The sequence below is a fragment of the Papaver somniferum genome, chromosome 5 (assembly GCF_003573695.1).
Source record: "Papaver somniferum cultivar HN1 chromosome 5, ASM357369v1, whole genome shotgun sequence".
NCBI classification, from domain to species: Eukaryota; Viridiplantae; Streptophyta; class Magnoliopsida; order Ranunculales; family Papaveraceae; genus Papaver; species Papaver somniferum.
The window spans coordinates 201103204-201116890 of record NC_039362.1 but is presented as its reverse complement, the minus strand read 5'-3'; the positions used below and the strand labels follow the sequence as shown (position 1 = coordinate 201116890).

General features: G+C 38.2%; 1 protein-coding gene across 7 annotated transcripts; it reads right to left on the bottom strand.

Annotated features, from left to right (window-relative positions):
• Positions 1–360: 360 nt before the first annotated feature.
• Positions 361–12309, bottom strand: LOC113284294. Of its 7 annotated transcripts, none has more exons than XM_026533728.1 (20): positions 11422–12309; positions 9891–10412; positions 9699–9794; positions 7716–9626; positions 7505–7621; positions 7159–7341; positions 6993–7055; positions 6446–6517; positions 6090–6353; positions 5629–5748; positions 5221–5280; positions 4849–4889; positions 4605–4682; positions 4431–4515; positions 3037–3190; positions 2698–2906; positions 2175–2623; positions 1252–1382; positions 894–1032; positions 361–787 (listed from the first exon to the last, which is right to left on the bottom strand). In XM_026533728.1, the coding sequence occupies exons 1-15, from the start codon at positions 12253–12255 to the stop codon at positions 3065–3067; spliced, it is 4572 nt and encodes a 1523-aa protein (XP_026389513.1). In that variant the 5' UTR covers positions 12256–12309; the 3' UTR covers positions 361–787; positions 894–1032; positions 1252–1382; positions 2175–2623; positions 2698–2906; positions 3037–3064. The 7 variants fall into 7 exon arrangements, with proteins under 7 accessions (XP_026389513.1, XP_026389516.1, XP_026389511.1 ...); XM_026533731.1 differs by having other exon boundaries at positions 361–777; positions 870–1032; positions 2175–2590; XM_026533726.1 differs by having other exon boundaries at positions 2175–2590.
• Between the last annotated feature and the right edge of the window lie 1378 nt (positions 12310–13687).

The window sequence follows — 13687 nt, the reverse complement described above, 5'->3', positions numbered from 1 at the left end:
GTACTAATCTTTCAGACACTAGAGGAGTGTAAAACTTTTGTTTCTCATACCCAATACATGCAGTAAAAATTTGATATTCATATTTTCTCATTTATTGATAATTGCTTTGGGGGCGTACTTTAACCCCGAATGGAATAATAAAGCACACCGACATGATTTCCCCTGGTTGGGTTGCACTTGGTTATCTCCAACCTGCAGCTGCTGCCCACCTTAAAAAACAGGCAAAAAGGGTTTGAGCAAGGAACAGGGCAGTAGATGAAAATTTTAAACCAGTATGAGCAAAATCACATTAAAGTTAGAACTACGATTCCAGATAAGGACGTCCCTAAGTTATGTAGTCCCCAAGTAAGAATGTCAACAGAACAAAGTAAGTACTGTAATTTACTTTCAAGAACTACCAAGTACATATAAGAGAAGGAACTTGCACCTCCTATCAGGTCCAGCCACAGGTGACAACTCATACAAAATATGAAATTCAAATTTATACTGAGAGGGTACTAAGGACACCTATTTACAAAGTCAAATTCCATTTCGACTTAGATTTTTTTTTCTGCCAAGTTCAAAAGATTATATTAATAGCAAAATTACAAGAAAAAGAGGTCAAGGCGACCCCAAAAAACTTAAATATTTCAACTTAGAGAGCAGGACTGTGTTTGTAAGGGGACTTGCTTAAACCCAGAAAAGTAGTTTCACATGTATTCAGTCGGTTACAGGGAGCACATATAAACGCATAAAGACCAAGAGTCGAGGCCGCGAGCCTGCTGTCAACATATTTGCCTGCATCAACCTTGTCATGGAAAAATTCACGACATATTTAACCTTCGGGTAAAGGGACAACTTTCAAACAAAAGGGTAAATCAGAAGCATACATGTAAACAACAAAATTAGCACACCTTGCATGCCATTAAAGCTGTGCCTATTACTCCAATAGTAGTAGTCCATACGGCGGCATGAAGGAGGTTAATTCGCCCAGAAGGGAGCGGCCTACTTGCCGGTCACTTCATTTTGGTGTCGTTTTTTATTTTCAAACACCTGTTTATTACAATGGTGTGTATATGTCAAACTGATATAGATATTCCTTGAGGATATTCACAGAAACTTCGAAGTAAAATTAAGAAAGTGCAAACTGAGACAAATACAGTTGAATATTGCAAGAAAAGATTGTCCAAAACTCAATCGCAATAAGTGAGAACTAGCTACTCAATTGAGGGGGTGGAGATATGATATACCTAACACAGGTCAAATACTAACCTGATTCATGGGGTCTCCAGATGCTGCAACCATCGTGGTACCAGTACAGGTCAAGCAAAGTCCAGGCAGCATCAACTGCACCACCACTTCCAAGAACAGATCCTTCCCCAGAAGTTGCCACAAGTAGCATGCTACAATAAAATGCAAAAGCGAAAAATCTTAATTTATTCCTCAATTATAACATTTAAGACAACTTTCATCAATGTGCTTTTGCAAATATATCATAAGAAGCAAAACTTAGAAAACGTAATAATTCTGTAAGCAAGTAACTCACATGAACTCTGCCAATCAGAAAGCTCTCCAATCATAGACTCATAAATGTTGTCCCAATTCATACTTGAACCTAAGTTTGCGCCGAAACACATTCACTTACATCTCAAGGCTGAGTGGTTATGGCTCTTGGCTCATACTTCTTTCTAAGTTGTTCTCAGAGCTATAACTTTTGGTTCTAATCTTTGAGAACGGTGTAAGACTTTTGTTTCTCATTCCCAATACATGCAATGAAAATTTGAGATTCATTTCTTCTCATTTAATGATAATTATTTGTGGGGCCATATTTAACCCGAATGGAATAATAAAGGAAACCGACATGGTTTCCCCCTGCTTGGGCTGCACTTGTTTATCTCCAACCTATTTTCTGTATTTACCTTAGTTTCGGTAATATAACTTACCAACAACAACATGTATACATGCGCCTAATTGTAACCAAATTTAACTTCTTCTTTACCAACAGTAGGTAAATGGGGGACTAATTCTATGAGGTTGATCGATTTACTACTCTAAAGTAAGAATCAAGTTTACAATTCAAAAGAAAATCTATACAGATCATGACTAGTATCAATAAAACAAAAAAACTACTTCGGAATTTTAAATGAAACCTTAAATTCATCTCAAAAATCAAACATTTTTTCAGAAAACCCTACCTGAGTCAGCTTTAGATAATTCTCAATAGCAACGACCATAATGCCCAACCATCTCAGCAACATCTCTAGCTTTTGTTAAGGTTGCAGTAATAGTAGTTGTAGCTACAGAAGGTCCAACGACATCTGCTGCTGCTGAAGATGAAGAGGAAAACCTTAAAGCTCTATCTGCATCAGATTTCTCGAGCCCTAATTTCAGCGAATTAGGAGAACAGGATGGAAATTCTCCACTAGATGAGTGAAGTTGAATCTGTGAAACCCCTGCTCGAACTCCATAACCATTGAAAATTACTGCAGAACGAAGAAGAGGATTCGGGTATTGAAGATTAGGGTTAGGGTTTGATAGGTACAGAAGTTTTAACGATAGGGAGTTTCTTCTCCACATGATTAATCTCTCTGGAGATCTCTGAAGTCATGACCTAAAACACAAGATTAACCAAAACAAGAGAAACCTGTTATTGTGGGATATCATTTGAACCCTTGTCAACAAAACTGATAATATGGAGGATTGGCTAACCCTGCTTACATTGCATGCCAAACACCTGAAGTTGAAATTCCATCTTTCCATTACATCCCTTATATGTGCATGCCAAACACTAGATACTATACCGCAGGTAGTTCTAATGCATGGCATTACTACTACTGGTAATAGGCAATAGCCACAATACCTTGCATTGCTATCACTAGTGTGCCAAGCGGACACTTTAAAGACTTCATGAACGCCTGTAATAGCACCTAATAATATAACGAAATGTTAAAAATGCTATATCTTCGGAAGTTCCTACTGGGAGAAAAAGTGGCATGACCATAAGCAAAACAAACAAGAACTTAACAGTAATCTGATAATATAAAAATGAATACGCACCAGATTATAGACAATTTGATAGTCGCTGCTACACAAGACCAATACTTGGAATAATTTTTGACAGTAGTCCACAAGGAGGATTTGTACTTGTATCTCCATTACTAGGGTGGCAAGAAAGTTCATTCTCCAGAATGGTGTAAGCATCTGCAAAAGCCTGTATGCGCAATGCCTTAGGATAAGGACTAGTGATATCTATCCCAAATACAAAAGGGGAAAACAGTGCAGCAACTTCTGAAAAAGAACACTAACATATAGTTGCTTTCCTAAAAGTAACTTGATGCATTTGATGTAGGACTTTAGCACTCCACAGAGGCAAACTACAAGGAATGTACAGAAAAGTTTTCTGACAAGAGAAGGCCACTTTAAGGTAGCAATATTTTTTATAATAAGCAAATAAATAGATTTTTGATGCAGGACGCTGGAAAAAGGCAAAGTACTAGCATTAGGATCATAATGGAAGATTCACTTACACTCTTACAATAAAAAAGAAATTAAAGAAATTGTAAGTTAAAAGATTCTCAGCTATCAGTGGCTTATTCCATCTGCATTGTCAACCGAAAAGGCTAAAAGGCTTTAAGAAAAATAGTCTTCTCTTGAAAATTTTGTTGTGAATTCGTGGTTCAAACACATCACAGACGTTTGCATGGCGACATTATAGCTGTTTCTAGTAGTATAGCACATAGGTAGTTGTAGTTTTTATTTATGCCCTCTTAAAAAAAATTACCTAGCTATCTTATTATCCTAATACACTTAGGCTAAACCATTACAGCATTAAGCACTACTACCTCCGTTTCTGGAAAAGAGTTACTATCACTTTTTCATTTTGGCCTAAAATAGGCTAAATTGAAAAAATGATAATAACTCTTTTCCAGAAACGGAGGGGTATATATTTCTAATACTTAGAAGTTCTCATCAACCTAATAGACAGCGGCATGAGATGATAGTGAGCTTGTTAGATACTTTCTACGAATGTTAAAACGGTTACTTTACAATTCTTAGAATAAATTCACGAGCATGAAGACAAGCATGAAAAAAGAAACCAAAAGTCTCAATTATCTAATCATCCTAAAATCTAACTGCTCACTGTACAAATTTCTACAAGCTCGAGGCATAGGTCTTTCCAATATTTAAAAAGCTTGTTTCATTCCTTGTCTTCCAGGTCCCAGTGCTCCTTATATTCAATTACGGAGTATTTCATCTGGCCACTGCGGATCCCTTTTCTTACAAGTGAGGATTCCTTGCTTCCCAGATGTAAATAAATAAAATAAATTTTATGGGTTTAGAGATGAATTTAATTAGTACGATGGTTCATACTTCGAAACTTCTTCACCATATTCCGAAAGCATGTTCAATTTCAATTTAAGTAATCACAACAGTTAGGGTCAATCGCTAACCTTGATACATTGGTGTATGCGGAAGCAGTTCCTCCCTACATTATTTGCCGGAAAGAGAGGGTCGTCAATATGAATCGGATCAATGCTACAGAAAAGGAAGCACATAAAATCAGGAGGCCAGAGTGCCAAAAAGGAAGAGAAAAGTTCAGTATAAGCGAATACAGTTCTTGTTACCACTGTCCTTTCTCCCTGTTCACATAAACGCCAGTTCCTTGGATCGAAATACGCATTTGGCGAGGATCAAACACATTCCTGTCATACCATATATTAGTTTTTGGAAGTTGAAAGTGGATATCTCTGGAACATGTGGCTTTGTTATACAGTTACCTCATATACTAATACATTTCACAAACCAACATAAAGAAGCAAGATGAACACTGAAGTTTTCTTACAGTAGCGCATTTGAGTTTTGACTTACCCAAAGAAGTACAGAAAATCCATTAAAAGGCTTCCAAGGTTCTGTAACAAAATTCAAGATCAGTTTGAATTTATACATGACTGACATCCATAAGTAGCAACTATAACAAGGAATTAAGTAGTAACAATGGTAACCGATTTTGGCTACATAGAGTTGCAAAAGCATCAAACATGAGCGCAATTATTTTACAGGTGCTGAGTGCGACCCAAGATTGAGGTTTTTCTCATTTCACAAGTTTGATAGGAAAAAAAAAAGGAAAGAAACTATACTTCCACATTAAAAGAGTTACAAATGACCTTACGTTTCATCGTATAAATGACATAATTTTGGAACGTCATATTACGATACTCAAATTAAAAGTCAAGTGATTACTTGATTGATAGGTCGACCAAGATGGTGTTCGTGCTGAAGAAACCGTGTAACTAATAAAACCTGCAGAAAAGACCGAAAGCTTAGCACCGAAATACCAATCACAACTAATAGCTTCATTTACCTTATACAAAAATGATCAGCATAAACCACAGATCTTAACCTCAGATCAGATTTCAGAACACCTTTTATTTTTTTACTTTTTTTCTATTTATCCTGATTGTTGAAACATCCCAAAACATGACTATCCCATTATCCTACATTATTCAGTATCTTACAAACATAAAAAAATCTCATGAAGTCCACTAAGTCTAAAATAAACCAGCATAAAAAACTTACACACGGTTATAAGAAAATGGTCTATGAAATAATAATTACAACCAACTAATAGATCAAAACTACGAGACTTACCAAACAGTATGAGCTTAAACCTCCTGAGTAAGAGTGATCCAGGCTACGATCTGCCAGGAACTGCTTTAGTACCAGAGCGAGGGGTGTAGCTGCAGGAAATTGCTCAGTGAGCTCCCTAACCTACACAGGGCAGACAACAGTTGACCTTTTAATCATGCTTGTTTCTAAAATGACCCACATTAGTCTTTCATAACAACACTGAGACAAACTGAGTATCCATGATGCAGTGAGCTCTATTTCAACATGTGTACAACTTGGACCTGTAGTCCAGAGCCAAACAACCTTGTTCATATGTTGGATATCTAGAATATAATCAGCAACCTCGCTTTACAAAATACTCCATCTAAACAGCATTCATGTCTATGTCTTGCCATGGTTTCATCAAAATAATTCTTTTAGAAGATACTTCAAGTCTATTTGTCGTGTCACAAACATAAAAAAAAAAATGTCCTAGAAATTACCAGTTCAGTTGTTTGCAGTCCTGTATGTGAAGGAGACTTAAAGCTAATATCAATACGAACTGATTTCGCATCCGCACCATCATCATTTTTCAACTCCAAGCCCTTCTCCCAGGATGAAGTTTCTAAGCCCTCGGTACCGCCAATGTTGCTTTCTTCACCAGTACTTTGAATTGACTCCGCTTTTAGTGTTTGCCCATTTAAAACACTACCACTAGTAGCAATAAGATCATCTGGAACCTCAGCTACGAGCATGATAATTGGTATCTGAAGAGAAAACCACGGGATGAGTGAACACTTAAAAAGATAAATTGGAAAACAAAACCAAAAGTAAATTTTGCAAATATTAAGGTCCTTACAGCTGTATTTTCTACGGTCTTGAGGGAATCGTTTTTAACCCACTCCTGATTTGCAAGGTATCTAGCGGCATGCTGTAAACAAAACACAAATTATGATCCGAAAAGGTAGTACAGTTATTCTCGGGAAATTATGAATCAGGATGTCCTCCACTTTGTTTTTCTTACTTTGGTAATGCTGCTTCATCTTCCAAAATGCTAGGGAGAGAATTTAAAACTTAGACTATACTAGTTACAACATATTAAAGGCATAGACGCATAGGGATCATGTTACACACTCTATGTATGTGACAGCATAAGATAAATGGGTTAATGAGGAAGGATCTAATGTAACCTTTTCTTATTGCCATCTAAAGAGCTGCATCCCTTAGAAAGAGTCATTTAACAAAAATTCATAATGAATTACTGATTAGAGGTAAATAGTTCAGGGCTTCAGGAAACCATTACACAGTTGCCACACCTAAGGTTTATAAATCTGTTAGTGTAATACAAGTGATCATTGCCTCACCAATGACCTGTATCAGGAGCACAACAACCAAAGCCAACATACCTGAAGGCAAGTTTCTTTAATGCCATTACGTCCCTCCAAAATCCCAGCTTCTTTAATGGGTTCCTATAAATAACTTCATTCATAAGTTCCCACAAAATCAACAGTTACAAAACTAGTAATATCAATGCAGCCAATCTGACTCGTTTTCCTCGCAGTCGCTTCTTACCAAGTTCCGCACAGGAGGGAGACAAACCACAAGATCCAAGTCACTGGATGGAAGGGATAAGCCAGTTGCATTTGAACCAAAAATGCTTGTCCGTGACCGAGGCCATAGGACTTGCAGAGACCGTGCAACTCTCTTCACAGACCAGTTAATGTACGGCTTCCTGATCAAGTTCTTAGCAGCAACCTTAAATTCCAAATTGTAGAGGAACATCAGTGATCTTACAAAAGAAATTTAAATGTTGGCACAACCGAGACTATACATCAATGCGAACCTATCGGAAACTTAATTTCTACCTTGAAACTAATAATCTATTCAACAGATAAACAGAGTGTTTTTAACATCTTACCTGCTTGCAGAAAGAATCAATTTCATCATGAAGCAGATTTTGAATTAAAGAAAGAGACACCTTACGACCAGGAGAATTCAGTAAGTCCGGAGGTTGCAGAGGAAGCGCAACATCGGGCTGTACATTCATTTCAAGGCAACAAAAAGCATCAGGACACCACACTATCCATCTTAGAGGAAAAATTCAGCATTAAGTACTTTTAAGTACTTACATGTTCCAAATCTAAGGCCAGTTGCGAGATTGTAATCAATTGATCTTGTAGTAGTGCCCCTGGTAGAGGTTGAATCAATGGAGTTGTTGATAGACTTTTTCTTGTCCAAGAAGGCCAAATAACTTCTGCACCATCCACGCACAGGCGGGCTTCTTCACAATTAGTCCCGTCATGGTACCAACTCCTCATTCCCCAATGCCTCGGGCTAGAACTACCAGACCTCACAGTTGGGAAGCCCCTCCTCCTTCTAGATTCCCCCACAGGAGAAGGAGGAGGTGGACAAGGAGGTCTTGGAACGCAAAGCACTACGGGGGATGGAGGTCGCTTTATCCGAGGTTGCTCTCGCCTAGTTGCAGGAGGAATACAAGGGCTTTTGTGGTCATGACTAAGCCTAAACTCAGATCTTGATCCCTTCCTTGACATATTTGGAATAATAATTGGCGGCAAAATGGGATAAGGAAACGAGTCTCCAGTCTTCCCTTCTACAGTACCACAAGATGCATTGGCCAGAGAAACAGAAACATTCTCCTCAACTGCTCCATTACCAGTTACCTCATTTGGCGGGATAACATAACTGAGGGTCTGATGCCCAGGTCCCAAAGGATCAAACGGTGAACAGAAAGGAACAGAAGGTGGTGAAGCCATCCCATTTGCACTATATGATGAAGAGAAGCCAACCATATCATCAATAGATCTATTAAGATCGGCTTCATGCCATGCCCAGGAACTGTCTTCAGAACTAAGAGAAGGAGGTCGAGAAAAGCCTGCTACCGCAGGATCAGAAGTATTCCAGTACATCACCCCTCCACCAAAAAACTGACTATAATCCCTTTCAGAATAGGGATGCACCTCATACTCTTCTTCTGATACCCAATGGCTTTCACTGTCATCAGCTGCTAGTTCTGGTGGTCGGTCACACAAATCCAAAATTACCCCAGGATACTTGCTTTCTTCCTCAGACATTTTTCCATTAATCTGCACGTTGTGAGGGGTGAAACCCTGCCTATATGGAGATTGCAACCTTGGGATGAATCCAGAATCATAATTGCACGCCACAGATGCAGCTAGCCTACTAGCAGTTCTTACCATTGGAGGCCAGTCCAAACTCATTGACGTAGGGCGAGGCAACATCTTGCTGCGCGCGCCTTCAATTGATGGATTGATTGACTGATGCCTAGTCGCTACAAAAGATTGCTGAAAGTGATTACGCCAGTTGCAACCAACATCAAGATGCAGCCTATCAGTCGCAGCTGGGAGATGTTGTGAGTTCACAGATGAAAACTGAACAGCAGCTAAGCTAGGCAACTCATACGACGCACAATCCAAGAAACCTGTGGGACCCTGCGGGGGACAATTTCCACCTACTCGCCCCTGAATTGAGGCAGTTTCATTATTTGATTCGTTGGTTATTAGCGGTGCTGATGAAGCCAAAGGTTGAGTAGTAGCACTTGACTGTCCCAAGTTTTGCTGCTTGAGCTTCTCATTGCTATTTCTATCAATATGCCTTGACGGTGAAACCGTGGTAATTACATGAGAAACTAATTTATATTCTAAAGTCTCCTCCCCAGGAGAAATAACGGAAGTTCCAAGATTACAACTACCTTCAATCAGACCAACAGAGTTCTCTTGCCCGTTATTGGTTACTTCACTGTCATTCCCCGAATCAGGCTTAAGGAAACTTGAACTTTGGGCACTAATATCCTCAGGTATTTGTTGACCAGCCGAAGCACCAGCTGACGAAACTACAGTTCCATCATCACTTTGAAAGGAAACCGACAATGAAGCTGGTTTCTTGTTTCTAACTTTAGAATTCTCTATTGTAACTGGTTCTTTTAAGCTTGACCGTTGATTCCTGCTCCTCGACCTGTTTTTCTTACCAGACTTTCCAGCAACTAATCCCGTGCTGCAGTCCTAAATAAAAAGATAATCAATCAGTGTTACAGTCAGTTCATAAGATCAGTGACTATATTAACCTAAGATTACCTTTTCAACTCTTACCAACAATTTACGATCCTCTCCTTGAGGTATAATGGCACTAGATGGATTTTGAGTCTCTTTACCATCTTCAGAACCATGTTCCTGCAAGTAACCAAGAACAAAAATTAAGGTGGGGGTTCTCTATAGCTGTAACTTTTGATATACGCGAACCTACAACACAAGACTGATAAAAACTACCTCGGGATGCTTCTGTGAGGCAACAGTAGCCACACGTGATTTTGAGTCATGACTGGGCTTTCCCACATTCCGATTTTTCCCCTTCCCTCTCTTCTTACCAACGCCAATCTTGCCTGCAACTTTATTCCCTGGCGAGCTCAAATTGTCCCCCTCAAGGAGCTCAAGTTTAATACAGTCACTTGAAACAACCATCAATAATCCTCGGAACTTCCTTAATAAAACATCAGAAGTGGTATGAATGGAACCTATTGTACTGAAGAAAAGCTTTTCATTTTCAAAGTCACTATGCTGACACTCTACTATCGTCGATGAGATCTCCTGAAGCACAGATAGACAATTGCAAAGCTTGGACCAGTGATTCTGCTTTCCCGAAACTGGAGACTGGATTCTCGGTGGAAGAAATTCTGAATCAGCTGACACTATCTTAATGGACCTCTGACGTTCAAACCTCTCATTTTGTGCACCAAAGAGCCGCATTTCTAGCTCCGAAGCAATATTCCCCCCCTTCATAATTTCGCTCATCTGCCAACTTACAGGATTTAGATGTCAGAGCGAACGAGTGATTAAAATGTGATGCGTGTAAACGATATGTAAGAAGAAAAGCGTGCAATAGCTAGTAAAATAAATATCGCTAAACACCGAGGACAAACTCAACGTGCTACTAATGTCAGCTGCCATGTGAGTAGAATACCAAGTTGGATGATTTTGTTTGGAGGCACCAACTAGCATTACTGTGCCCTAGCTTCTAACCCTGCTAAAACAAAGATATTTCTATTGGGATCATATAACTAGGAACAAGAGAACTGTTCATGATAAGTCCCTGTGACTAGTGGTTGCATGTGAAAAAGTCAAAAGTTAAATGTAAGAATGGCACACCTTTAATTAAACTTTTATGTCCAGATTTCTAACCAATTTGCCTAGAGCCAACATGATCACTCTGTTTTAAGACTTACTTGCACAAGTCTGGATATGACCTATAGTTTGGCAGTCATATTCTGCTTACTGCTTTGCAATACTCAACCAACAACGAAATCCTTCAATATTCTGATTTCCCACCTCCAGATCTTGCTAAGATATGTTCCTACGTCTATCATAAATTGAAAAAAAAAAAAAAAAAACTTTTGTAAATGATGAACAACATATGTTCATGTAAACTAATATAGTTTTGCTAAGATATGTTCCTACGTATATTCATCTCATTAAACTAATTAAACATTTTATATCTTCTCTTACCAACCAAAGATTGCCACACCTTGGATTCGCATTTAATTCTGAGTTTGTAAATATGACTTGATCAAAACAATTGAATCTGATTCTAAGGCCCCCATTATTCTCAGGAGTTTCACTATCTAAGGTCAATTGTGACGCAATCAATCAGTTACTAACTTATTAAGATCAGCAGTAAAGAAACGACAACAACAACAACCAATTCTAGCAATGCTACTACTATTAGTCACATGCATAAAGTTGTTTGATATAGGCAACTTTGACCGAAAAATAAATAAATAAACAAAGCCAAATTGAGTAGTACCAGAAACTTTGATGCTTTTCCTAAGACAATCCTGGAGATGTTGTTCCTCAGTCCAGGATCCAATGCTGCCCACCAATCCATACAACCTTTATTTCTCCAATATATATTCGAGGTTACACCTGCAACATTCGCCTCCTTCTCCTTAACTCTTCTTTTACTATTACTGCTAACATTACAATGTAACCACGATAACCTCAATGCAATTTCCAATCTATTTACCAAAAATGCTTCTACACTGTAATAACCTTTAGCCTTCAACCAATTCATTTCCTTCCATTCTCCCAAATTACTACCACTACTACTATTCTTTTTCTCTTCTTCACCTCTCAAAAACTCTCCACCTGATATACTATCCATAACCTCTACAAAACCATCAACATCTCTCACCATTTCTTCAGAAACAGTCATACAATCAAGCTTTGCCATACTCGTCTTCTTCTCCGTATCAGCTTCAGAACTAAATAACCTAATTGATTGATAAACCTTGTTTTGAGCTTGATTAGATTGACTAACCCTAGTTAATAAACCATTAGATCTTCGGAAACATAAACTAGGTAAACGATTATCATGAGACAGAAGATCTGGAAGGAGTATGAAGAAACCATGACCATTTTTAAGTAATTTCGTCTGCATTTGAGTAAGGATTTCGATGAATTTTTCATCGAATGTTGTTAGATATGATTGCCGTTGGTGGATTGATAGAGATGAAAACCAACGGAGAATTGAAGTTCTAGGGTTTGAATTTGAAGACGATGAGGAGGAGGAGGAGGAGGAATGATGGTAAAGAGAGATATGTGAAGTTAGAGAATCGATGAGTGTGTTTGATGAATCCATGGATGGGAGCAGAAGAATTAAATTAATGGAGTTCTCTTTTCATTTCATTTCTTCATGTTTCTTTTTGTTTGCTTTTATTGTGTGTGGCTTCTCGTTTTAATTCTGTCGGACACAGTCTCGGCCTTCACGAATACAGTAGCATACCAATTTTTGTGGCGTCTGGTCTGGTCTGGGACTCTGGTGTGGGTATGCCTCGGCCTAATTTAATTAATTTTTTTTTTTTTTTGAAGCATTAGGCCTAATTTACCTGGCGTTTTTAGGGGCCATTCCAAAGGATTTAGGGGCCATCAATTTATACCCAGCCAAAGACTCTAGTTAAGGGGTACCCTATATGATATTGAAGTTACATAAATGCCCTTCTGGTAAAACTGTATAAAAACCAAATCAAAAACAATTCTACTCATTTCAACTCTTGTTCTTCCAGTTTCATATTATCTTCCGATTGTGGAAGAAAAAAAAAATTTCCTCGTTCAACCGAAACATCGCCGCGAATCGTAAAATCAAAACATCGTCGATTCGATTATAAAACAATGGATAAGAGAAATGAAACCCACAGACCTAGAACCAAAAATGTTGCTCGGGGTATCGATCCAAACATTGGAATTTTAGCAAGAAATAAAGAAATTCTTGCTGCAAATGAAGAAGAACGCGAAGAACGCGAAGAACAAGTACCCGGCAATGTAGTCGGTGGTGGCGATTCCGAGACTCAAACACTTCGTCAACTTCAAATGGCCCCAATTAGGTAAGAATCTATCATTTTTGGGGTTTATTTCGCTTTAATTCGTCGAATCGAGAAAAAAAATTTCTAGGGTTTTCGGTTATTTATCCATATTCGGACGATATGCATGCTCATTTACTTCCGAATGTAGTCGTGTTCTTCATTTTTCAAGAACATCGACAGTATTCGGGAGAAAGATTTGATGATTATCTGCCGATTATTGGTGGCCATATCTTCCTGGATACAAACTGCTAATAATCGGTAGTTTAATGAATTTTTTGGCTACCGAATATATTAAGTAGACACAAAGTATTCGGAAGAACACTCACTACCGAATGTATATATTGAAAAAATCTCAAAATTTATGATATAGGAAAAATCCCATTTTGGGGCCAGTATTTATTCGGAAGACAATATAATGTTTTATACCTCCGATTGTGTAGAATAAAATTTTAGAGTTTCTGAACTCCAGTTGATGAATATTCGGTTTTAAACGTGTTTAGTTATATTCCGATTGTTTTTCATTCGAAAAAAATATGTGTCTTCTTACTTCCGAATTTGTACATTCGGGTTATAGAGGTGCACTTTTTCTTCCGATTGTGTAGGATGAAAAATTTACAGCTTCTGAACTCCAATTGATGTATATTCGGTTGCAAATATGTTTAGTTAGCTTCCGATTGTTTTGTATTCGGGAACAATATGTGTCTTCTTACG